This window comes from Amphibalanus amphitrite, unplaced genomic scaffold (assembly GCF_019059575.1).
Source record: "Amphibalanus amphitrite isolate SeventyFive unplaced genomic scaffold, NRLGWU_Aamphi_draft 000204F_arrow, whole genome shotgun sequence".
NCBI lineage: Eukaryota > Metazoa > Arthropoda > Thecostraca > Balanomorpha > Balanidae > Amphibalanus > Amphibalanus amphitrite.
In genome coordinates, this window is record NW_024881699.1 from 352,207 (window position 1) to 379,291 (window position 27,085).

At 50.2% G+C, this 27,085-nt stretch overlaps 2 protein-coding genes across 2 annotated transcripts; one reads left to right on the forward strand and one right to left on the reverse strand.

The window, feature by feature from the left end:
- Nucleotides 1-9,206: 9,206 nt before the first annotated feature.
- On the forward strand, nt 9,207-13,077 carry LOC122384942 (homeobox protein DBX1-like). Its single transcript, XM_043372790.1, has 4 exons — nt 9,207-9,827; nt 10,903-11,133; nt 11,337-11,485; nt 11,836-13,077. Exons 1-4 carry the CDS (start codon nt 9,347-9,349, stop codon nt 12,208-12,210), a joined length of 1,236 nt encoding a protein of 411 aa, XP_043228725.1. The 5' UTR covers nt 9,207-9,346; the 3' UTR covers nt 12,211-13,077.
- A 169-nt stretch (nt 13,078-13,246) lies between these two features.
- Nucleotides 13,247-26,805, reverse strand: LOC122384943 (mucin-5AC-like). Its single transcript, XM_043372791.1, has 4 exons — nt 26,702-26,805; nt 19,074-19,180; nt 16,662-16,855; nt 13,247-16,251 (listed from the first exon to the last, which is right to left on the reverse strand). The coding sequence occupies exons 3-4, from the start codon at nt 16,848-16,850 to the stop codon at nt 13,525-13,527; spliced, it is 2,916 nt and encodes a 971-aa protein (XP_043228726.1). The 5' UTR covers nt 16,851-16,855; nt 19,074-19,180; nt 26,702-26,805; the 3' UTR covers nt 13,247-13,524.
- Between the last annotated feature and the right edge of the window lie 280 nt (nt 26,806-27,085).

A 27,085-nucleotide genomic window follows, 5' to 3' on the forward strand; every position in this document is an offset into this window, starting at 1 on the left:
TCCATTCACATTTGTGCTAGCTGCTGCGTCACTGCCCGTCTTATGTGCGTCAATTACATTCCTCGCTTGGCTTCCATATTTGCTTCCAAATTGTCATTTTTTCCTCTACCGGTCGCTTCGAAATGCATGGCAGTGCATTGCCCTTTGATTTTGCATTGATTGATGATTCCATTCGTCATAGGCGGCGGAACGAGGGGGGGGGGGACACCGGGGCACCATGCCCCCCTTTGATTTTGGCATTTTAGCATTAGCCCTATGGGCGTTGCATAGAAAGAATGGTCAATGGGACCAAAAGTCGGCAGTGCCGCCCGTGTTCCGCCGCTACTGCCATTCGTAGAGTAAATAAGACGTTAAAGGCAGCACCAAAGTGTTGATTGCGGTCGAATGCCAACATAATGCCGATAGCCGACTCAAGTGGATTTAGCAACAACCACTCCATCACCTGGAGACGACTCGGCACACAGACATTCGCGACATGCGTGGGGCGCTGGCCAGAGTTACGAGCGACTAGCGAGAGCGACCTACCCGACCGGCGACCAGCCTGGCAAGCTCCTCCTGGCTCATCTGCTGCGACTCTCAAGTAGCCATCGAGACGCTCCAGGACATGGTGAACTCCCAGTCAGCACTGGTCACGGAGATCAGAGCTGAGAGCTCACTGAGGGACACCATCACCCGTTCATGCCGCAGGCTCCACCTCACTCCTCCAGTGGGTGTCAGGGCACGCTGGCAAGCCTGCCGGAAAACGAGGAGGCAGACCGCCTGGCGGCGATCGGAAGCCGGCAGCAGCAGGAATCAGGATCAGGTCCCCACTCCCAGCAGGCGGCGAGAGCGGCTGTCTGGCCAAACGCGGGCGATGTGCGCCACGCGTACCCGGCGGAGCCACTCGCACCCTGCAACTCGGCCAAACACCTACTGCGTGGACTGCCCTGCCCCCTGCCTATCAGGGCCTCGGACCTCACCCGACACCCACAACCTTGGACTGTGGGGTCCCCAGCTGACACTGGGGAGATCCTTCCTCCGACGTCGGACTCACATGAGACGTCCTGATGGAGACGGGCCGCGGGTTAGCAGCCAGGCTAACAGGTCCCGATTTCCCCGACTTTTTGGTCATTGACCTGACCTGGAAGGTCAACCAATGACCTAGCACCATAAAATCGGGTAGCATCAGTTTCCTCTCGTCACGGGCAGCACGCTCGTTTTTTTTCGGGAAGCTCATAGCTCAATCAGGGGCGAAACGGCAAAGGGGAGGTCCAACGACCCCCCCCCCCCCCCATGCGCTCGCGGCTGGCAACACAAATACGGACGAGGGTTAACATGTGGTGACCTCCGGTGACCTCGGCAGTGAAATAACACCAACCCTTACTTTTTTCCCATTGTAGTTGTCCCGTCGCTCAGTAATGAGCAATTCAGCGTCCTAGAACGACACCTATAGGACACCTATAGGGTAAGGTGCCTAATTAGCGACCCCTAGTTAATTTGAACCGTCATTGCTCACGCTCTATGGGTGCCACTGCATTACTGGCCTCATGTTCGGAGAGATCGTTCATTTTTATATTAAAATATAGTCATTTTCTGCCCCAATATCCACTAATTTATTTGTAGTGAGCATTTTGGCAAACCATTGCAAAAAAAAGGCTAATGGGGAACTCTTCCCGATTAGCGACCGGGGAGGGTCGCTAATAAGTCTATGGGTTTTCCCATATTAAAAATGGCAAAAAATGCGACGCCTGACAAGATGAGTTATGATCCCAAAAAGGTAACCTATACGCAAAGCACTCAATCACTCGGACAGGAACGTTTATCCAACACGTTTACGTAAGCAAAAACTGACCACGTGATGCACCGAAGGCGAAAAAAAAAGAAGGCGAAAATCCAAATTTTGCGGGCCATCCCGTATGCTATTCGAGATCCGCACTGGATTCGGCACCACTGCAGTCGGTGACGACATTTGGCATCCCCTGCCACACATTGCAAGCTTCAGCAACACTTCATTTTCATTTCTCTCTTTTCCCGCTTCTTTCCCTTCTTGAGCTATTTGCGATCATGTCGGGCGCAAATCGGAAATATAAGTCGCGACACATTCTTAACCGCCATGCAGTGCACAGTTAAGCGATTCACTATGGGAAAACGGCAATCAATTGAAAAAGGATTGTTGATTCAGAATAAAAAAAGGTGCGTCATCCTAACGTGCATCGCTTTACAACAGAGAGGGCCCAAATACACACGTTTTGGATAAGATACTTGTCATTTTTATTTAAACTCACCTGAAACGTCCCACCAGAAACACCGACAACCGGAACAGAATTTAATTTGATAACCAAAGTATGGCTGACCTTTTGACAATGTTTTTACCCCGTTTTCTCCTGTCATTTTTTCTGTAGTGAGGTAGGTTGCAAATAGGAAAGGGTCGCTAATTAGGCACCTTACCCTACCTAAGCGACGGCGGCGGAGAAACAACCGGCCAAACAGCGTTGTGAAGCTACATTACCGGCCACACGGGCGTAGGAACGTCATGAAAAGTGGGTGGGCCACCCTGTCAAGGGGCCTCCTTTCCCAGGGGGCCTCCTATTTTCAGGGGCCTCCAACTTTTGCCTCGTCCTGCTGGCTGCTTTCAAGTATGACCTCCAAATCTAGCTTCTGAGATCGGGCAAATGTACCCAGGGGCGTAACCGCTTAAGCGAACAGTGCGGAAAGTCCGCACCATTTTTAAAGCTTATTCCCCCTCCGATTTTTTTTTATAGAATCTATTTGCCGCAAACGGCAAATGACCCCTGAAAACCCTTACACAAATGTCTTCCTCGTTTCCCAGGTGCCCCCATTAGCTTCATATGCGCCCTCTTTGGCATATAAGCGCCCTATGTATAGTCATCAGAGACATCCCTATATGTCCCACAGCCGCCCCGTTGTCGCATACAATGTGCGCTTATCATAGGCGTCTCTCTTTTATGGGCACTTGAAGGCGCCTCTCTTTGCCATGCCGGCGCCCCTGTTTCTTATGAATGCACCCCCATGGCATTGATCAATTGATTTGCAGACCTCTATTGCATGTGGACGCCCATATATGTAGGCCTCAGAGGCGCCCCTCTTTCGCATTGAGGCGCCCCTATGGGCTTCATAGGCGCCCCTCTATTGCACGTAGGTGCCCTACTGTCTCAGAACCGCTCCCCTTTGGCATTCAGACGCCCATCTTTCGTACGGAGGAGCCGCTGTGGTTCTTAGAGACGACATGGTACTCCCAGACGCAGCTGGGGGGCTCTCGGAGTCGACTGTGTGGGACCTTCAGTCGCTGATGGGTGCCCGCCAGATGTGGACCCTCGGAGACACCGGTATGGGGCCCTCAGAGATGCCGGTATGTGGCCCTTAGAGACACCGGTGTGGAACCCTCAGATACTTCAGTGTGAAGCCCTTACAATTGCTGGTGTGGAGCTATGAATGCGCTGGCTTAAATCCCTCAGAGGCCGGTGCCCGGTACATGGACATTAGAGCTCAGTGAGAGCTTGTGTGGTGCCTTCAGTGGCCTTGTGGAGCCGTTAGATAGACATCAACATGGTGCTCTCAGGAGCCGGTGAGTCCTCAGAGTCATCGGTGTGGGGCCTTCAGAGCTCCGAGATACTGGTGTGGGGCCCTCGGAGATGTCGGTGTGGGTCCTTCAGATGTACCTATAGAGCCTTGAGATGCACAGGTGTGGTGGCCCACAGAGGCGCCGGTGTGGGGCTCCCAGAGCCACCGATATAGGGCCCTGAGAGACACTAGTATGACCCTCAAAGGCGCCGCTGTGTGGCGCTCATAAACACTGGTGTGGAGCCATCACAGGCGGGTGGAGCCGTTAGAGGCCGGAAAGGGCCCTTAAATGCCTACAAGGAGCCTTCAGAAGCCGGTGTGGCACCCTTATGGGGATAAGCGTGTCTACTTAGGAGCCCTTGAGGTGCTCTCATGAGCTCTGTGGGGCCCTACCGAGCCGAAATATGACCACGGCCAGTTGCCGCCGCATGGGTCTTCGGACCATCATTCTCACTATCACATCATCATTCACACTCTCATCTGCCTAGTTTGAATAGAAGGGCCTCTCAGACCATCAGTCTCATGGGCCTCCTCTGGCTAGTATAAATAGAAGGGTCTGTTAGACCATCAATCCTAGGGGCCTCCTCTGGTTAGTATAAATAGAAGAGCCTCTCAGACCATTAATCTTAGGGGGCTCCTGTGGACAGTATAAATAAAAGGGCCTCTCAGACCATCAGTCTCGGGGGCCTCCCTAGAAAAGTGTAAATGTGGATAGAGGGCCCCTCAGATTCATTAGGAGTGGACCTCTCTGACTATCAGTCTCAGGGGCCTCTTGTGGCCAGTATGAATATAAGAGCCTCTCAGACCATCGGTCTCAGGGGCCTCTTCTGACTATGTGTGGATAGAGGGCCCTCCCAGACCACCGGTTTCAGGGGCCTCCAGTGGCCAGTTATATGAACAGAAGGGCCTCACAGCCATTAGCCTCGGGGGCCTCTTCTGACTGGTGTGAATATGAGGGCCTCTCATACCATCAGTCTCAGGGGCCTCCTCTGCCTAGTGTGAATATAAGGGCTTCCCAGGCCATCAGTCTCAGGGGACTCTTGTGACTGGTGCCGGATTGAGGGACCTCCCAGACCGAAAGTTTTGGGAGTCTCCTGTGGCCAGTATGAATATAGAAGGGCCTCTCAGTCCATCAGTCTCATGGGCCTCTTCTGCCTGGTGTGATTATAAGGGCCTCTCAGGTCATCAGTCTCAGGGGCCTCCTCTGACTACAGTGTAGATGGATAGGCCTCCCAGACCATCAGTCTCAGGGGCCTCTTCTGACTATTGATAATAGAGGGGCCTCCTCTGACTAGTAAGGGTAGGAGGCCTCGGCTAGACCACCAGTGTCAGGGGCCTATTCTGACTAGTGTGGATGGAGGGGCCTCCCAGACCACCAGTCTCAGACCTCTGACTAGTGTGGATAGAGGGGCCTCCCAGACCGCCAGTGTCAGGGGCCTCCCCAGACCAGTGTGAATATTGGGGCCTCCTCAGATCCACTAGGGCCTCTCAGGCCATCAGTCTCAGGGGCTTCGACTGACAAGTATGAACAGAGGGCCTCCTTGGATCCATCACGGCCATTTGGAGTCCGTGCGTGGGGATTCGTGGAACTTTGTTTTACCGAGTTTGTTTATTCTGGAAGGTGACGACGTCCTCTCAAATCGAAACGAGGGGCCTCGAGTAAAAAGTGGGTGGGCCAAAACACATGGTTGGCCCCCCCATCTCGAAAAGTGGGTGGGCACTTGCCCACCTGGCCCCCCCGGTTCCTACGCCTATGACCGGCCAAGAATTAGTCTGGCACTTTGCATCCTAAGGCCATAATACCTCACATCGTCTCAACTCTCACGCATTCCAATGAAATAAAACTACCGAGCCGAATGCAACGAAAGCGGCACTTCAGATATGTATATTCCTTTCACCATGCACTATTTCTTCAGCCGTTTCTAAACGGTGACATTATGTAGCTCAGTTGCTGAGCTGCACGATGGCTGCAATCGAAAAGTTGCCATTTAGAGCCCAAAGCTTAACGTACGTACGCAGTACGCACATACCCGAGCAGGGTCGGTTTCCTCACTTAATTCGGCTGGCTACGGCCTGCCACCAACCGCAACCATCGCGTCAGGGGACCCATAAACATCGAGCGTCTGTCGCGCTTCGTACCCGGACTTTTATAGCCGGGATGCTTGCTCTCGTCCACGCGAGTCCAACGCTCTATGACTGAGCTACGGGACTGGTGGCTGAGGGTTGAAACGGAAAATTAAGTAACATGCGACAGATCACTTGGATGAGAACTTGCTATCAGCTGTTTTCATTGATAAAATTATCATTTCAAAAGCCATGCATGTCACTCGTAATTGTGCTCTTCTATCATCATACTTGCACAAACAAGTGGACTGTGACCCTCTTTCGCTAACACTTATATGTTATGTCTAGACTAGTTAGGAGACTTCCGAAGAGTGGGACGACTGAGCAGACGGTGGTAGATATTTAGCCGTGTGAGTTACCTGCTATCCTAATTGGTACATTTTTGTCTTAACGAATAATCAGCGGAAACCCTTCTCAGCTTGACTATTTGCTCGCGTATGTACTTACATACATAATGCAAAAAAATATGCGAATCGTTTTAAACAAGTTTCATTCAACATTATGCCAAAATAATGCAGATATATCGCAGATATTGTTCAATGGGCATGCATTACTACCTAGTGCCGGGGGAGTTCCTACATTTTACAAGAAGGTACAATTTTTCAGACTATTTTTTTCATACCTAAGATATGCAAAGCAAATAGCAATTAACGGCATACTTTTCACGCCATTTTACAACAATGGGGGACCTATTTGCGTTACGCTTATCATGCTAAAGCAAAGGGCAGCACCCCTCTCCTCGCTGGCTCGTTTTCCTTTTTCTCCCGTTGGGCCAGGTCTGCCGGTTTGTGCGCAGCCATCTGTCGCTGCCGCGCCACTGCTCGTCATGCGCGCTGAATGTGGCGCAGGCTACGCGCCACGATCAGTCAGCGCCGCAGAAAGGCTGGGGGCGTGGCGCATCCGCCCGAACTTCCATGAAAGTGAAAATACACGACTATCGGGTCCGGCTACACAGGGGAGGGGTGTGACTCGAACGGGGACCCTTCAGCGGACCCGGCAGCCGCCACCTGCCACCGGCCGGACCGCGGCCCCACCAGTAATGACTTTCAAAAACGCCACTTTTGTCGGCAATCTCTGCCGGTGGCGTACGATGAATGGTGTGTTTTCATGAGCGTGCTGCATAATGATCCATGTTGGTCGTTAAATTTGCATCATTTGTTGTAATTCATTATGCCTTATGATCATACGCCACACTTACTCGACAAATAAGGCATTCCGTGTTGATGTGTTCTAAGCGGAAATGGTTGTGGTGCTAAGGCAAAACTAAAATGCCCGCATGCAATTCGAGCAGCAACATATGTAACATATGAATGTTTGCTTTCTTTTTAATTTAGCACGAATGTTTGAATAAGCGTTGCGCGTGCAGAATTGGAGCTTACGCTATGCAGAGTTGGTAGGGCTATTCCGGGTAACGGGAACAATTTTAATGCCTCAAGCTTTGAAGTGCCTTTCAAAGCCACACACGGTCAGTCCCGCTCAACTGACTTCGATTGGATGTGGATGCTTCCAGGCAGAAAATCAAAACCATTCCTGGCAGGTATCAGAGGCAGGAGCATCTCGAGGCCGTGCCTCCTCACTACTGGGATTCCAACTCTCTATCAACTGAGCTCCGCGATGATGTAAATAACATGGTTATTGGTTAATCATGACGCACCTTTTCTTTTATGGAAGCACCGACTACTGGACCACTGTAACACATGTAAGCAGGTAAATCGCTAAACCTCATGCATCTTTACCAAAGCCCTGTCTAATACGTAAGATCTAATACGTAAATGGCTTTCACTGTTCACATTTATTCTGGACTAATGACTTAAACCGTTAAACCACCCAATTAAGAGCTGCTGTAATTAATAATCATCCGTCAACTGACATTGGTTGTCAGTGACGCGCGCCGATAAAGCTCTGCAGCTGGCACACTAATGACAGGACATTTTTCTGTGTCCTATCCATAAAGACCCTCGAAACGTTTGAAACGCGACTGTTTCATGGAACACTAAATGACAAATTAACCTCACCTTTGAAGGATCACTCTCGAGACCTCCACAAGTTTGATAGCTTCGTTTGTAAAAAGCGAATTCGCCGATGGAATTTTTACAAGCCTTTTTATGAATCGCTGCCGCTGCCGGCGTGATAATTTGTCAGTGAGGCGTGAGAGAGGTGCCTCCGGGGAGAATACCACCGCGGACGGAGGCCAAGGGCCGTCATTAATCGCCGGGACGGGCGCAGCGGCACCCGATCCACAATAGATGAGGCGGAAATACGACAGTCATTCAGAAGGTGCGTGCCGACGGGCGTGACTGAGCGACGCGACGGTCGGCCACAGAGCGGCTCAGAGCTACAGTCAACCGTCCACGGTAGAACGACAGTCTGCGATGCAAGCGACAGTAGTTATACCAAGCGACAGGCAGCGACGTATTGTACATATATATTCATATATAGCTACCTTACGCATGGCCCACGGTCGGTCACGGAGTACAGAGCAACACCAGGGCACTGAAGAGCGACACCGAGCGATAGTTTACGCGACTGCCGGCAACAGGGCGACAGTCGGTGGCGCACTGATGGGGCTTCACTATGGCCGATACTTAGTGATCTACCCATGTTTCAATGTCATCCACCTAAGGTGATTTCGGCTTTGGTGGATTGACTGCTACCTGTTAGTTGAGCAATGGAACGGTTGGCTTGGCTGTGGTAATGAGACCAATTCTGAGACCGGCTAGGACGTGTCAACGCAAATGCGTCCCGGGTTTATGGTTGCTGATTTATCTTTATTGTCGTACCATCATATATACTGCTTTCATAAGCATCGAACGCTAGCCTGAAACACATTTTCGTGTTGTAGCTAATTTCAGACAGACGTTAGGTATCAGCGAGCGAACGACACCAGCGAGAGTGAGTGAATTATTCTGCGGTCTGGGAGAACACAACCAGTATGCAGCCCAAACCTGCCAAACCTGCATATGAATGACTTGGCTGGTTGCGCTCATATAAGCGCTCGCTATTTGCGCTCGCTGGTGGTAGTGGTATGCTATCTATCGCTTAGTGGTATGTTATCTGTTCCCAATCTAGGTATGCCTTACGGCTATGAACATTTTACGGCGTTTATTAGGAAACGACTTTCGATGCAAATGTAACAAAACATGTTTCTCGAATTAAGAAATGTAAAAAAGTCGAAAGTGTTGCATTCTAATTGGTGAGTTTTCACCCACAGGGCATCGTCAGACGAGCAAATAGCATTGAGCAAACATGTATGTACAAAAAAATCAGACCGCCCGCCGGGACTGATTGTTTTCATATCATGTTTTTATCTGTCACAGGAAACAAAATGTCTTCTGTAACAAAACATCTTAATTCCATAGAAACCTTTGCCTGAAAGCTAATGTTTAATCAGATCTTTACGATCAGATCTAATGATCTGGGAAAGTAAGAACCAATCAGCACGCCGGGCTGGCTCCCCTCCGCTCTGATTGGCCGAGAAGCGTGGCTTACGGCGGCGGCACCCTAATAGAGCGATCAATGTCACACTTCAGAAGGTGCCAATAGTTAGCGGGGTGCACCGTTATGGGACGATCGGGATAAGTCCCGTGGTTGACCTCTATCAGGAGAATCATCTTCTGCGCCGGTGGTCTACTGCGGTACAGCTGTATCGAGTGTCATCGGGATGCACCCAAGCTCGTTTCCCCGGCTGTGCGTTCCCGTTCCGTGGCCTCTGCGCCCTGAGCTGACTCTGACAGACCACCGCCTGTCACTGGTCAACCATCCACTGTTGTGGCCTCGGGGTACTGCAGTGACCTGTGTCACCCCGCCGCACACTCTGCTGACCTCGCCGCTGACCCCAGTGACCCCTCTGCTACCGATGGCAGTGACCTCCGGGGTGTCTGTGCTGACCCCGTCGAGGGCGGCGCCAGGGAGGTCAGAGAGGGACATGGGCATTCCCCTGTGTGTGCCGGCTGCGGTCAGCGGGGGTGACCTGAGACCTGAGGTCACCTCGCCAAGTGAGCTGCCCAGAAGATTGGCAGATGGTGGTGAAACGACTCTAAAAATACCGAGTGCTAAACGCAGAGTGACTCTGAAATTTGGTGTCAGTGCGATTCTAGGTACCGATCGCGAAAACCCAGTCCGGGGGAATGGAACCTTCCAAGGTGAGACATATAGGTAGTCAACCGAGCTACATGATTGCTGATTGCTTATATTAAAAAAACGTTGCTGTGAAACTTCATCGTGTGGACCATTTTGCGATGTACGTACATTTTGCCATATTAAATTTGGGCATCGTGGAAAACAACAGAGATCGACAACATTATTTTTAGAGGTTGAAATAAGTTATCGGTCGTGCCCATATGTACATAGGTTCCTGTCACGCTATAAAATTAAAAAAAAAAACAGATGGCTTTATTATAACCAGATGGCTGTACTATTTCGTCAGAGTGTGAGATCGACATTCGAGTCTGGAAGGGTTGACTCCGATCCGATCTAAAGAAGACTCCAAAGCGGTTTCCACGCGTGTCTAAATGGCAATCGTAATTTGAAAAGCGTTTCCCAGAGGAATCGGAAACATCTTCGCTCGCCTTCGCACATAAAGCGGTCAAAAGACATACATGGACATAGCGGGTACTAAGGGGAACACGGATAACAAGAAATAATTGTGGCTCAAATCGCGTGCAAACTCAAGATTCCAATACATTACGAATGGCATTGTGTCCCTTTCTTGTGGAAATCGCCCCATGCCTTTGGTTGAATAAAAGCAGCAATCGATGTTCCTCTTACTCACCATGGCCGTCTATTGACTGATATTTATTGTTTTATTGATGTTTTTTTACGTTTAGGTAATCACTGAAACTAGATTGTCTTGAACAGCAAAAAAGACGCAATAGTACAGCCCACCGCTAAAGTAATGTAGGATTTTACAAATCTCAACGGTTGGCTTTGACTGGCGATTGTTTAATGCGGAGTGATCGAAAAGAAGATGTCAATAGCTAAAGTTGCAGCTGCAAGGGTAACGATGCATATAAGCTACATTCAAAGTTTCATTGTAGTCTGGTTAATCGTTCCTAAGCTTCAGAAGCAGAACATACCCATGACTGAAACCCCACATTACTTCTGCTGTGGACTGTATCTACGGGTAGATGACCTGAGGAGACCTTTCAATTAAATAAAAGTGCCGCAGTAAATTGTGATAGCTCGTTTGACCATTTGTTCCTTACTTTGCGCTTTCAGCGAGGTCCAGTCGATGTAGCAGCTACACAGAATCAGAATCGCCTGGCCTTCCCACCGGGCTAGCCACTGCGTCCCCTCGCCCCGGACAATGTTGTAAAGCGACATCTACCGTTGGGACCCTCCCTCGTGGGAGTTGGACTGATGACGTCATCGGTCACGACGCGTCATCTGTTTACGTCACCAGCCCATTGTCGGTGCATTCAGTGGCTAGCCGGTTACCGCTTCTTTTCGGTGAGTAGATACTCAAAAGGGAAAAGTCAGTTTTACATTCTGCTTGCAATGTCGTTAGTTTCAAAAATACAATGGTTACGGTAGCTATATTCCCATGCATAAAACTCGCCACTCTACGGCTTTATTTTACGAGTGTAATTTGTCATAATCTATGAGCGAGGGCCGGTGCGTGTTCTGACAGCGGTCTCCCTCTCTCCGTGCAGCAGTGCGGCGGCGTCGCAGCCTCCTCCGCCGCCCGGTGTTCTCAGAGGCTCAGAGACGGGGCCTGGAGGCCAGGTTCCAGACCCAGAAATACATCAGCAGGCCGGACAGGGCGCGACTGGCCGACACTCTGGGACTGCAGGATGCACAGGTGGGCAACTATATGCCGCCAGACGCGTGCCAATAACTTTGGCCTTCTGAGCAGTAATCGCCACGCACTTTGTATGTGGATCACTCTTAAAATAAATGAATAAATAAATAACGCGCCACATGAAGAATTCACCCTAAAGGACATGCATTCAATCACACCGAAACAATATTTGCTCTTGCAATGCTTGCACTTTTTTCGCAAGAAGTTAATTTATGATGCAGTATATTCTCACTTGGCGCAGGAGGTCGACTCCTGGGTGTCGTCCATTTTGCCTTTAAACCACTATTTGTTATCTGATGGCTTCTAAACCACTATAAGTTAGTTGATAGCCTTTCCACTCTTCGCGTCAGGTGAAGATCTGGTTCCAGAATCGGCGTATGAAGTGGAGAAACTCCAAAGAACGAGAGCTGCTGGCGAGCGGTGGCAGTCGCCAGCAGACGCTGCCGACCCGGAACAACCCTTATCCGGACCTCTCTGACGTCTCCGGGCCGGGAGCTGACGCCCGGAGCAGCCTGGAGGATGGTTATAGGCCCGGAGACGAGACGAGGGGCCGCTCACGCCCCGATCGAACCGCGGAGGTTCCGTCACCGTCTCGCCCCGGCCTGTCGCCGCGAGACGCAAGTAAAGGAGAGTGTGAGCGAATGATGAGTGCGTCCAAGAGCGTTCAGGTTCGTCTGAGTGGTGAGTTGTTTGAAGTTGATAACTGTAGAAAGAATCCATCGTGAATAGATTTATAAGTTACTTTTCATTTTTGTGCTTTAAGCTCTGGCCACTCGCCACCTAATGTGCTACTGCTAATCCATGGAATGGCATAGCGGTCTGCTATTATTGCAAATAAGACGTTTACTACATATAGCAGAAGTTGCGTTTTAACCCTTTCATCGTCTTGAAAAATAGACACTCAAAAGTTTGGATCATTTTGACGATACTATAGCATCTTCCTAAGGATCGGGGGAGGGAGGTCTGCCTGGGCCTGTGTTAGGTGTCGCTGTTGCGTCGCAGTCACCGCATATGAAGATGTCGCTAGTGTAGCAAAACTGCCTCCGCGACAGCCGACAGGTTCCATGGTGTTTGCCTATTGCCTACATACGACTGGTCGACGACGACGTGCAAAGTGTTGCAAAGTGTTGCTGTTTTATTATAGGACTCTGCCTTTGATTGGGGTGTCCCCGTCGACGATGACTTTAATGAACTAAGCTAAACTAACGCGTAGACCGTTTTTAGCGTTCTACACTTTGGCACCTGAATGTCGCCTCCTTGACGAATACGTAAGTCTTCTGTAATTGACCTAGCCAAAACTCTTACCCTATTATAATTCTCTTGGGCACGATATGATGCATAGCCATTAGCAATAAGTATTCAGCATAACGTTGAAGGCGAAATGTAGGTTTGTCGTAGTTTTCTTGATTTTTAAGAAAGGCCAATTTTCATACCACCTTGATAATGTGGTGTTCACCGTTTACCTACAGCTAACAACTATGGGACACCTTTAGTTTTCATTAGGCATTCTCCGAAACAGTTTTTAAGGGGTTAGATGCAATGCAAACACATCTCTTACCAAAGAGCCCTGACAATAAACGATTTTCCCAGCATCCTGCGCTTTTATATGCTACCTGCATGCATAGACAGAGACACATTAAATTGTGCTTAATGCCGTTATGAAATTCATGGTTGCAATGTTCGATGCATCCCGTCCTCACATTTTCATTGTGTTTGCGATATACATAGTTACATAGACCCTACCAGCTACAAAACACCGAGTTTGAGCGCATCAGCTCCGTGTATTTATAACGATGGCTTTCGTACGACACTGAAAGACAGAACATTGCATAACCAGAGTCCACTACAACAGTGGCCTAGTGACATCACCTTGTCACTGAGCACAAATAAGGCATGCAAAGACACTCATGCGAGACTCTCCAAGTTCAACGACGCGGTAGCTCAAGAGCTTTGGCTACACCATTCACATATATCATCGCAAACCACGAAGTCATGAAATGCGCACGAAAAAATAACAGCACCACCTTACTTCATCCCAGCTAGTTTTGACGACGGACTCGGGTCAAGCCATCGAGTAGAAGCTCGTTGGCCTCTGCCAGCTTTCTGAACAGGACATCGCTGTCGTCATCATAGTACGCGTAATCATAATCACTGAGCAGCGGAGCGGTCTGGCGCCGCTGAGGTGCCTCCGCCTGCGCTCTGGCTGCGGGGCGGCCTCCGTACCGACCTCTGGACGACGGCAACACCAGGCGCGTGGCACCTGAGCGAGCCTCCCTGGCGGCGACACTCTGCTGCAGGCGGCGACTGCGGCCGACCGCCGGCAGCGCCGAACGCAGGGGGAGTTTCGGCTGGCGCAGCAGTCGGACCCCGCCTGGAGCCACCTCCTTGTTGGTCGGTAGTAGGACGGGAGAGGGAGAAGGCTCTGGGGACAGTAGCGCAGGCGCAGGTGACGTTGAGGTCTCCAATGATGCTGAAGGAGTGGGAGGAGACGGTGCTGGAGACGGGGCCGGAGACGGTGCCGGAGATGAAGCTGGAGACGGTGTCGGTCTCGCGGTGTTAGTATCGGCAATCTGACGGCGGCTGGGACGGCGGTTTGGACGGCGGCTCGGTCGGCCTCGGATCCGGATCCTTTTACGGATGATGATCGGGGTGGTGGAGGCAGCCTCAGTCGTGGTGGTGGCCGGGGTGGTGGTGACCACCGCTGGTTCTTCCGCCTTCCTCTGCGGTTCCCTCACTCTCTGTGAGAGCACGCCTGTTGGCCTGCTGATTGAACTGGCAGTCGCCTGGTCTTCTTCAACGAGGGATGTCTCGGTGGTGGGCCGGGAGACGACCTCTTCTTTCTTCGGACCAAGCTCCAATTCTGTCGAGTCCACACCGACGCTGTTTTGCTGCACCTCTTGGCGGTCGATGTCACCCCGGATCACCTTCTGTCTCCTCCGCACCACCGGTTTTACCGTCACTCTACCGGAGCCGAATCGTCGGCCCCCACGACCTCGTCGAATGGTGGAGAAACGGGACCTTGACGGAGCTGCGGTGACCAACTTGTTGCGGGGAACTGCAGGTCTCTCCGTCGGAGAGGAGTTGGAGCGGCTGAAGGCTGCCGCTGTAGCTCGTGGTCGAGCCAGATTAGAGTTGGAGGAGCTTCGACCGGCAAATCCACCACGTCTTCTTGATCCTCTCCTTCGAACAGTGGGAATGGTGGTGCTGAGGTTCTCTGGTGATGTGTCTGGTGTTGTGGATTCGGTGATGATCTCAATGCCGTCATCAGTAGAAGTTTCAGTGGTCACCACTTCACTGACAGTCGTGGTTGCAATCGAAGGGGGAGAAGGCGTTTTTGTCGTCCTTGGTCTGAACGTCGTCACGGCCACATCGTCCTCCTCTGGAGTTTCGGTGCGACTACCAGATGTAACCACCGCATTCTGTCTCACCTCACCACTGCTGACACCAAAGCTCTGAGCACTGCGTGCAGCAGCCTCAGGCAGCACACTTGGTCCGAAGAAACTGCGAACTACCGGACTGAGAGAAAGAGCCAGCTCCGTAGTCGTAGGCTCGAGCGGCCGTGGCTCAACAGGAGACGAAAATGTGAACCCAACTGAGCCGGATGGCGTGCTAGTGGGTGCCAAGCGACCGAAACCACGCTGGGAATCCTTCGAGGGGCGGTCAGAGGAAAGCTCGTTGTCATCGATGTCGTTAAGTCCTCTCCAAACCGATGGCTGAGTGGTCGTAAAACGGGACTGTGTTCGTGACGCGAAACGAGACTGGCCTCTAGCAAAGGATGAGGTACGAGAGAGCTTCGACGTTTCACCCTTTTCTTCGGCTATACTGCCCCCGAATGAATTGGACCTCTGATCTTGACGACTGGTGGCAACATTAGAGACAAGAGCGGCCGCTGTCGGAGCAGCTTTCACAGGAGATTGGATGCTGCCGACGTCTCCGACGGTAATCGCCGCCGTGAGCGTCGTTCGACCGGAGTTTCGCTGTGAAGAAAGGGTATTTTTGGGGCGCTCTGCGGCTTTTTGGTTTCCCTCAAAGGAGGAGAGTGAGTTCAGGCGACCTGAGTTAATCTCGAAGGTCTGACTCTCAGCTGGTGCAGAAGTTGGAGGAACGCGATCTGATGTCTTTTGGATTGACTGACTTTCGAAAGTCCGTGCGGTACTGTCGAAGGATTGGATGGCGTTACTATCAAAGCTTCCTTGATCCTGGCGCGGACGACCCGCTACCAACTCAAACTCTTGCTGCGATCTCTCTTCAGACTCAGTTACTGAGAAGCTCGGACGTTCCCTCTCCACCACAGACTGGTCAGCAGACGACCCTTTGTCAGCACCCCTGTCCAGCGCGTTCTCCCTCGGCGGGAGTCTGGGTGGTTCTGTGATCGTCCCTGTGACGGTGCTGCCCCTCCATCGCGCAGCGTTCGGAGCGGTGACGATCACAGGCCGGGCGGTGCTGGCAGCGACGAACTGATCGAACCGGTTCACAGGACGAGCGGTCGTGGTGGCCCGCTGGGATGAGAACCGGGGAGCAGCGGGGAGTGAGCTCTGGCCGGCGCTGAAGCCGGTGTCGTATTCGTAGTCGTCCAGCTCAGGAAGATCGTCCTCATGCAGGACGTTGAAGGCGGTCTCCTTGTTGGAGTGGGTCTTGAAGATCTCGAAGTTGCGTGCGTGTAGAACTGAGTCGAGCTCGCAGACAACCTCGAACCAGTTGGCGCAGATCAGGTTTTGCTGGTCGAACACCGTATCGTTGGGGCACAGGAAGCGGAAACTGGGGCCCTGCAAACGAAAAGAGAGGGTGAGTCTCAGTACGACACATTAAAGAATCATTGGTGTGCAGATGGCAACGAACCTAGGGCTGATAAATATATTCGTATTAGGGCTGATAAATATACTCGTATTATGGTTATCTTTAATAGCAATGACATGAGATATATACACAAGGCGAAAAACAAACATATCGGTGCAGAATAATTTGCTAGATCCCAACTAGTCATCGCAATATAAATGTCGCAATCAAGGTTCAAGTTCAAGCTGTAGGTTTATTAGGAAGGAAAACAGCTGTTGAAATATTATAAAAGCAGCACGACGCAGCTCTTTTGCGGCATTTACATGACGGCAGCGATACGAGTTTGCTGCCGACAGCACATCACATGTGTAAGCTCGCATCACCGACCCACTGCACTGACCTGTCCCGAGCCACACACGTGGAACATCTGACAGCCCGCCTCGACGTCAGCATAGTACCCGCCGGGCTGGCGTCCGCGGCACGAGAAGCTGGTCTCGGGCAGAGCGTCCGGACTGTAGTTGGGGGGAGGTCTCTGCGCACCGCTCTGCCCCACCATCACCGCCAGCAGGAGCGGTAAGAACGGCACCATCGCGGCTGAAACGGAGAGAGAGAGGTGTGAAATGAGGAGAGAGAGAGGGAGAGGGGAGAGAGGGGTGTGAAATGAGGAGAGAGAGGGGGAGGGGCAGGACAGAGAAAGAGAGGAAGAGAGTAGAGAGAAAACGGAGGAAAGGGATCAGAGAGGAAGGGAGAGAGAGGGAGGTAGAGAGAGAGAGAGAGGGAGAGGGAGAGAGAGAGAGAGAGAGAGAGAGAGAGAGAGAGAGAGAGAGAGAGAGAGAGAGAGAGAGAGAGAGAGAGAGAGAGAGAGAGAGAGAGAGAGAGAGAGAGAGAGAGAGAGAGACGAGCTGTCAATATTGGTAGTGATGCTGAACGATTCATCCAATATACCACTCATCCTAAATAACATTTTGCCACCTAAATCTGCTGCTATCTATCCATTCATGTGTTCTTACACACTGTCCGTTGATTGGCTATTTACATTCAAAGCATTCGACGTCTCTGCCCAAGGGCAATTGGATGAACAATCACATAATCTGCTGAGTGCTGGCTGTGTGTTTCGTTAATGTCTTGAATTTCACGCTTAGCCTGTCGAGGGACAGCAGAGATTGATGATGTGAATTTCGCAAGTGAGGGCATCTTAATTATGAGAACTATATTTACCGTATCCTATTTAAGACTGCATAATCACTGATTGAACCCGTATTTAGATGTTCATTTTATGTTGCGCCATAAAAATCGTATGTTATTACATTGTGAAGGTATCGCGAAAATATAAAACAGTCCTCTTTCAAAACTTTCATTCTCAAACATTTAAATTAACCGCGCTCATTTCATTAGCAAGGTTTGTGCTGCATGAGCTTAGAAGGCCAACGTAAGTCTGACAATACCGATTCACTCTCAGTATACTTTGATTTATTGGGCCACTCATAATCTGTTATTTGGCATTGCCGTTAAATGTTGGCGACTGCAGCGCAGCGCTAACACCATCACCAGGAGACTGCATCTCCGGCCAGGACGGTATCACCAGGAGACTGCATCTCCGGCCAGGACGGTATCACCAGGAGACTGCATCTCCAGCCAGGACGGTATCACCAGGAGACTGCATCTCCGACCAGGACGGTATCACTAGAAGACTGCATCTCCGGCCAGGACGGTATCATCAGAGACTGCACTTTTAGCAAGGGCAATATCACCAAAGACTGCCTCTCCAGGTAGGGCACTGTCACTAGAGACTGCATGTCCGGGCCAGGGCACTATCACCAGGAGACTGCATCTCTGACTAAGGCACTATCACTAGACTATCTCTAGCTAGGGCGATATCACCAGAGACTGCATCTCCAACTAGGGCGCTACCACTAGAGACTGCATCTCTGACTAAGGCACTATCACCAGGGGACTGCATTTCCGGCTAAGACGCTATCACTGAAAGACTGCATCTCCGGCCAGGGAGGTATCACCAAGAGACTGCATTTCCGACCAGGGCGGTATCACCGGCTCAGCTGGCGGCCGGGCGAATCAGCTGACTGGGGGGGGGGGGGGGAGGACCCACCGGGCGCGGTCGGCCGGGCAGACGCTCGCTGTTGAAACGACGATTGACCCCTGACCCTGGCCGCCGGACGGCGCGCTGGCATTCGAATTACCATCTTCACGGCGCGCCGCACCGCCGGATAGGGCGATTATGAAACAACAAGCCGGAATGTTGGCATTTCGGGGGGTCGGTGCCGGTCCGCGGACACCCCACAGCGACCGCCGGGTCGACCTTGGACGACCTCGCCAGGCGACAGGGGCTTCACGGCGCGGCAAAAACCGCGCGCTGGGAGGTGGCAGGATTTATGTGCTAGCTTTCTAAAGACAGTGTTTGCATCGAGAGAGTGGGGTAAAACTAAATGACTCCACCTATCGGAGGAGGTGTTGATCGTAACAAGCCCCATTAGGAGAGGCGCAATATGCTGTTAGGAATAAAGGTGTTGTGCTAGAGGTGTTTTATGTTTGATCATGAAATATTAATGAGCTGGCCACATACTTTAGGCGAGATGCGCGTTGCGTCTATAGTAATTGTCGCTGCATGGACAAATGGACACCTGTTTGCGCCCCACCCGAATTGCTTCAAGAGGATTTATTTGTTTATGCATGGCTAAAGATGAGAATACAAAAACCTGCAACACAAGAACGAAGGATTATGTTGCTCTTAAGGCGCCATACTGTATCATCTACAGTAAATTACCCCAAGCCAAGCACCGAATCGCCGTCTTACCTCGACAGTGTGTTGTTTTCCGCTTGCTTGTGCGGCTATTCGCCGGTCTAATTTCGACTCGATTTCTCGAGACTCTATCTGTGACGGTACGCAGCGCAGCCTGACACCTGAAACAGAATCACAGGCAGTAAGTGGACGTGCTATATAAGCGTCATGAGGGGTGGATCGATTTGAATAATTTGTTGATAACTACGTTCTGCAATGCTAGTTTCTGTGTTAAGCTCACTTGAATGGGATTTTCTTTACGCATGAGACCAATACCACTGCTTCTTCTTTTTTTTTCTTAGAACAACCGTAATCGTATGTAGCACAAAAATACATTGTTGATACTTGAACGGACTAATTCAATCTATCCCCGTAATTGACGTAACCGAACACCAGCCTGCAAACACGGATTATCTGATCATGACGCGGACGCTGCGCGTCACTGCGCCATCTGCCCGGTAGCACAGATTTCCCACGATCGCAGCGTTACATCACGCCCGATCGCGGGCTGAGATCGAAAGTGTTCCTCAGGGTATTGTTGTAGGGCCGCTCTGAGTCTGACAGGTGATCAGACGTGTCACTACCGGCCGTCTCCGTCACCGAGAGTAGGTGACACGCACCACCGCTCAGGCGCGTCCCGTTACGCGAGAGGTAAGACGGGCAGGAGCGAGTGACGATGAGGATTTCAAAGGACGTGGTAGAAGGAAGTGTAAATCATCCACGGGATATGACGGGAAAACATGTTGAAGCAGACTAATATGTCTGTTTTTGTATCTGAAAGAAGTCCACAATCGCTGTCTAATGATATATTTTTAAAACTTTTCTTTGCGATTTAACTTTTAATTTTACAGGGTATTCAATATATGTTCAATAGTTTGTTAATGTCTGATAATAAGGTAGGCATGGCTTATGCCTTATATAAAATACCAACTCATGCTAAGTGGAACACACCGTTATTTGAACGTGCTAGTTTGCCATAGACCTCGAAGATAAACTATCAAGATGACCTTATTCAAACCACTAATTATCTCGCAGCCAATGGTCCGGCTAAGCCCCTCTCGCTCATCAGCAGCGGTCGGGAGACCGGAGCTCGTGAGTGGGTCCGGATACGGCCCACAGGCACGGACGCCGCTCGTGAGCGTCTTCATACAAACGACGTCATGAGTGGCGTCCCAAAGGCCGCCGGCTAATGAGCACCAACGAAAGGGCGGCCCTGAGCCGATCAGATAACCCAGGTTCCAGAGAGGTCTAAATAAAACACACGCTGACCGGCTGCGGCTTGACCGGAGAGCACACACTCGCTTCACAGCCAGATTGAGGGCCTTGGATGGCCCTCAGCTGGGTGACGTGCACGATAGAATGGTGCTTCACGTGATAAGCATGCAATAGGTGATTCTCTGGTTTTATAATAGCTGAGCTAGCGCCATTAAAATTCGCTTAGTGTTATGTCATGGTTGCAAGATGGTCTAATTTATCTTTTTATGACGGTGGGAGTACGGATCCGCAGCCTCGCCCACGGAAGCTTGCTGCCTGGGAACCTCTGTCACGCTTGATTCTAATGAGCAATAAACGTTGGAGTAATTACTTGATAAGATTATCAAGCCGTAACGAATGAAAATAAGAGCGACCGGCACACCTCATTGTTTTAGCCGTCTCGAACGAGTGTGGGGCAGGAACACACATTTGAAAACATTCCGCGTCATCATCTGACCCATACTGAGATCCAAAAGGCACTTCAACATGTCCGATCAGCAACGCTTATCACACACCTGGCCAACAATGACTCGCAGAGAGCGTCACTTTCTGACCTCCAACAACCATCGCCTGGCAATCTCGCTGCCTTATTCTAACCACGGTAAATACCTCAACAAAATAACACCACACTTTCTTTACTCAGTCGGTCCTTTGGACCGAGCAAACAAAGGGCATCTCCACTTCCACCCGTGATAGAAAGCTGCTATTCTCTCAAAGACTGTGCGCTCACACTGCAGTAGGGCGTCGGTATCACGCAATTTTTGTGACCACTGACCACCATATGTTAGTAGGGCGGCATTTAGGCCTCACGCTAAAAGCGAAACGTACCCAGAATACGCTCTTTAGTCTGCGCGTGGACATCGAGCCAGGAGACAGGAAGAGAAAGAGCCAGGTAGGCAACAAAGAGGCCACATAAGGAAAAGAATCAGCAAATGATCCAGTGCAGGAGCTAGTGAGGTAGCTAGAGTAGCGATGCCCGGGCAGTAGTGGTTTTGATATTGAGGGCACATGCTGAGCGGGCTTTGAAATGGAAAAGGTCTATTGCGGTAGCAATAAAAGAAGGCGAGGCAGCTAAGCCCTAAGCCTGTTGTTATATTTTTATCCCCTTCTGATCAAGATACAATGCAGTCTAATCATACATAGGTACTCCTAACCGCACCGGGGCCTTTTTACAGTATGGTAACGGCCATATTTTTCAATTTAGTAGTTAGTGTTAGTTACGGTTACAAATAAGGATCGATGCTATCTGGGTTTCATTAGCTTGTATAAGCGCTGGCCGTTTAGGCTAGCAATTGTTACAGTAACATAAACAGGGCGGCCTAGGTATCGTTGCCTCTGTTGTAAACCACTGTGTGACGGCTTCTGTATTATCATTGCGCACTCGCCAATGTCATATCAGGCTGAAAACCTTTATAAAACCGATGCATCTGACTTTCAAACATGCAGCAAAGAACGAGGTAAGACTACTATCTGGCTATATTCGCCATGGACAAACAAATTAAAGTAAGCTGTGTACATCTGGTGCATCCCTAAACGCAGTAAATGGAGAGTGTGGACTTGGAGGGCTATCTTTGTAACATGACTCCTTCCCCGCTGGGTTTGCTTAGTCAGATGCCCCACGACAACTGATATCTGATGTAGAGCGGGATCATTATGTCAGGCCTGCGGTAGCTGGTCGCTACTCAAGAAAAGAAAAGGCAAGGGTGCGCTGCTAGGAAGGCAGGAATACATCTACATAGCTTTTAACATATGTTTTACAGCTGTTATACATATTCTCTTACGATGACTTTTGTTTATTATTATGTCTTGGATTATAAATTAAATGGCTAACTTATCGAGTGACAGGTTACATGCTGTAGATGCTCTGATTCTGCGTCTATGCCCTATGGACTTTTGTTATCTGAGTTCAACAACTCAGGCAGTCAATGAGTTCGGAAGTTTGAAGCTCGCTCTTCAATCACCACTCCTTTGTCTCTTTTAGCTCGGAGACACTCCAACTACTCAATTGTATGTAGTTCTGCCCGGACTGAAAGTCTGTTTGTCTAGCATGAAGGGTGGAGGTGCCCCGTCGCGCGGCCACATGTCTGATGGGCGGACTTGGCCGCGCCCAGAGAAAGGGTGTTCGACAGCGGGAGCTGCTTGTAGCACCACACACACACACACACACTCTCTGAGTGACACGGAACCCGATAGGGTAGAGAGCGTGAACTCTTTTGGACAATTAAATCACGGGGAATTAAAAAGTATAATGTACTGCGCTGTGAGCGCAAAGTTTTATAACAACAATAATCACATGTTCACTGCTCACTTGCCTTATTTTTAACTGATGGCACGATGTTCTTCATTTCTCGACGTGCTATCTTACACACTTCTTCACTTCGTATACGGCTACTTATACTTGATAGCAGCAATGCCCTCCAGCACAGCCATCACCGCTGAACTTTGTTCAGTTCGCCGATGACTATAAACCATAGTACATGTTTGTCATGTACTGTTTGGTTTACGGTTGTCTGTTACGACGCGTTAATCAACATTGGCTCCAGGCTGGGATTAGAGTCACTTTACGATTGTTGACTTCCACAGCACGATCTTAAATGAACCGAAATATAGCTCGATTGACACGTTTATTTCTCATAATACCAATAACTAGGACCTTTTGGTTTATTACCTACACTGGCAACTAAAACTACTGAGCATAGGTATTATTTGCACTTCAAAAGTGCATGCTCCTACATTAGTTACTTGTTAAAAGAGCATATGCTTTCAGTTCAGCAAAACATGAATCAAAGTCGAAAGTGAACTCAATTCAATCGGATCTAAGCTTTAATTAGTTTTATCAGAAGTCCTCGAAATGAAAATAAAACTTTGGATGCGCATGTTGCGAGTAAATGATACGTTCCTCTTAACCCTCGCCCGTAAACGGCGATCTGCCACCTTCGCCCATGCAGGGGGGGGGGGGGGGTTGGTGCGACCCCCCCCCCTTGGCGTTTGAAAACGGAGCGTCGTAGAGCTTAGCGGAAAAGACCAACGGATTGCTCTCGCCGAGATCTCGCGATTGGTGGTATATTTTTTGGTCCTAGGTCAACATTTGACCTACTTTTGACCGGTCAAAGGTCAAATTTTCGGAAAAATAGACTTTTTTCAACTTTCCGCGGCGATTGCGGCAAAACGGTGGGAGATATCGACTTGAAACCTTCACAATCGTGTTCCTTGATCAATTCTCTATCGTTTGGTATGTATTTCGTTTCCCTAGCTCTAAAAATGGCGCGTTGGGAGCGCCGGAAGTCGGCAAGGTCACAGTCGGCGGCAGAAATTCGAAAAATCAAAATTTAAATTTTTGAAATCTGATTGTATTTTTGGATTTGGAAGGTCCATTTGCTCCCTATAAAAGCTAATATTGCTGCATATTCCCATTGAGGTGACAAGAATTGGCAAAATAGTGGTTCGGGCGCTTTTCAAAAATAGTACCGGACGCTGTTCCTCTTGTGACGTCATAGCTCCGTGACCTGACCTGACCCGGTCAAGTTTCTTATACCATATGATAGCCAATACTTGCCCCAACATGCATGGGAAGTTTCATCACGATCCATCAACCGATGTCCGTACCACCGGCAGGAAACCTCGGGCGTTGGCACTCAGTTTGTGAAAATCCGGCCGGAGGCTGTTCCCTTTGTGACGTCATAACTCCGTGACCTGACATGACCCGGTCAAATTTTTTTTATCAAAAGATGCGCAAGGTTTGCCCCATAAGGTAACCAAAATTTGGCGGCGCTGCGCGCCGCCGTTTTTGCACTATTTCCGAAAAACCTCAGGGGGGGGGGGGTTGCACCAACCCCCCCCTACATGGGCGAGGGTTAATTTTCTAAGCAAATGGGAAAGCCCCGAAAATCGACACACTGTTTCGAAAGCTCTTTGAACTGTACGACAACATCGCAACCAAAATTGCTCCACTTGCCATTTCACTGAGTACCCTAAAACTACAATGAAGCGTGTTACACCTTTAGCAGCTCATTTCCGGCGTATTTAGCTCGGCTGCAATCTCCCCCTGCTGTGTTTGCGAGCGTCACACTGCGGCAGCCCATGTCAGCTCCACGCCCGACTGCGCACGGTGCAGTGGAGCGTAACTTGTTGAAGTCGAGTGATGTAGACAGCTTCCTTCCTCTCGAAAACGCCCCGTCAGGCCAAACTTCAGGCGGGAAATCCCGTAAGACGGGGTTGCGCATGTCGCATGAGGAATGGAGCGAATCCGTGTACGAAACAACGACCGATTTTATGCCCAATTACGAGTGAGTACTCGTACTTTCAAAATACAAACAAACGGGAAGTTCTTGTATGATCCAAAATAAAACTTCTGCAATATTTACCTGGTTCAAACATAAGTCTACCCCCACCAGAGTCTCAGCCGTAACTTCATCTGCAGCATATTCGCCAATCGTTCACTCGGCTGCTGTCGGTGGTGACCAGCCGCTGCATTGTGCCACCGTCTCCACTGTACATGACACGCTCCCCGTGGCATCCGCTGGTCATTCGCCAACGGCCGAACAAGTTTTCACTTTCTGACGCCGCTGCGGCGGTCGCGGCGCGGCAGACGGCAGTTGGCCACTTCTTGCATGAGCTTGCGCGATTGCGGAGCACGGCATTTCCATGTGGTTGACGATCAAAGGAGAGAAACTCGTTCCGATGTCTGTTGGGAGAATCGAACTGGCTGTCCGATTGTTCTCGAGTCATTAATTAGGCGAATCGATTTCGACCTAATAGCGTGGAAGTTCTTGGTTTCTCGAAAGGTGGTCGTGCGCACCAGATACACAACGGGCACCCATCTTTTTCATCCTCAGGATCAACACTACGGTAGCATTTATCCACCTGCGATCGTATTGTCCCGATACGTCGATAGCAATTCCCTGTCTCAGGACTGTTCGTGAACCAACCCACACCCACTGGCAGTCGCTAAGGGTAAGTGACTCTGGGTAGGTGTGTGACCAATTTCCGGGGATACCGTTTGAATTGTTGGAAGGTCAATTCAGTCGGGCACACGTATAACAAGACAGACTTAGATGCTTTGGTGCACTAGCAGGTAGCGGGCAGCTCCCTGTTATCCTCTTATCCCACGGTCTAGAAATGGATAACGTAGATAAAGGGGCTCTAGCTCAACAAAAGGGAAAATGGACTCAATAAAAGTGATCGGAATGACATATTTCAAGTTGGATTTTAACGGCGGTGCTATTACAGAACCTTAAGATAATTCGCATCCTTAGAATTTGCATTTTTTAATTGTAAATCAAAACATTTATTCCAAAATCTCATAGAAATTCAAGCATGTTTTCTGCGTCTTAAGCAATGTTCATTTGCAAAAAAAAAAGAAATACACGATCTGAAAAAGGTACATTTTAGTCGGGAGATCGAGCTGAGATAAAAAGCTTTAACCCGGCAGTTGCTGGGGTATTTCGCCACCCACCGTTTGCTGGGGGGGCGTTAAACGCCCCCAGCCGATAACTCAAGAATCAATAGGCGCAGCGAAACGCACGAGGCGGCAAACGAAAGAACGCGACGAGACGCTTCAGATGAGTACTTTAAAGTTGAATTTTGAGATCACAGGTCGGGTCAAGGTCAGGTCAAATACCTGAAATCGGGCTTTCAGTAGCATGGACTTCAGGACTTCGCAATGGGCGCCTATCGTCATAAACTCTGTCAAAACGGTGCACAATCCATCATATGAGGCCTGCAAGAGTGCCAGCTCCATGTAGGGGTCAGTCAAGCATAGGTCAGGGTCAAGGTCAGGTCAACCGGGTAGGCACATATCCCCGAAAATCAAAACTGATATTCGCAGCCTGTGACACATGTTTTATGAGTAATTTGGGGCGTAGAACACGATGGCGACATTCATTTTATCATATGTGTACGTGTTTGGCTCAAAAAGTTCAATTTAAGAAATGCATGTATAATGGTCCTAAAGTAGTCACGAGAAATTGTCAAGATTCAGTTCAAGATTTTGGAAAATGCGGAACGATAATCAATAATCGATGATAGCCATTTGATTGTTCATGGTATTGGCAGTCTAATGGCGTTTACGGCATGTCTGTATGTCTAATGTCTATTCTGTGATTTTATATGAATTTTTGAACACATGCCGTTTTTGGTCGAAAACTCAGAAATCATGACGTCACTAAAACCTCGATATCTCAAAAATTTACCCACTGATTTTTTTTGAAACTTTGTCACAATACACTTCAATCAATTCCCTACAGGTCCCCAAAATTTGGCGCGCCTGCGGCGCGCCGTTTTTATGCTATGGCCCGGCGAAAAAAGTGGGGGCGTTTAACGCCCCCCCAGCAACTCGCGGGTTAATAATATATCATTGTTATTTCTAGGTTAAAACTTCCAACACCTACCTGTCCGTGCAGCAGTCACCGGTGCCTCCGCCGTCCGCCTCCGTCCGTCTCCGTGAGGACTGCCCCTCTCCCACCGCCGCTGGTGCCCGCGCGCCGTCACCGACGCGACTGACGCTCGCCGAGACGCGCCGCCATCAGTTCGTCGACGCAGACGGACGGAGAAAGTCCGCCGGCGCGGTCAGGGTCGCCGAGTCGTCTGCCGGTGACCTCTGACCCCACGGAGGAGGCCGGCCGTCCGCTACCGGGGGCGATCGGACAGGGGGGCCGCTCGGCACCCCTGGAGGCGATAACGGGCCGCGGGAGGGGACTCACGCCGCCGTCTACCGTCAGCGGCGCCGGGACGCGGCGCTGGACGCCTGATCGCAGCGCAACGACAGCGTAAAC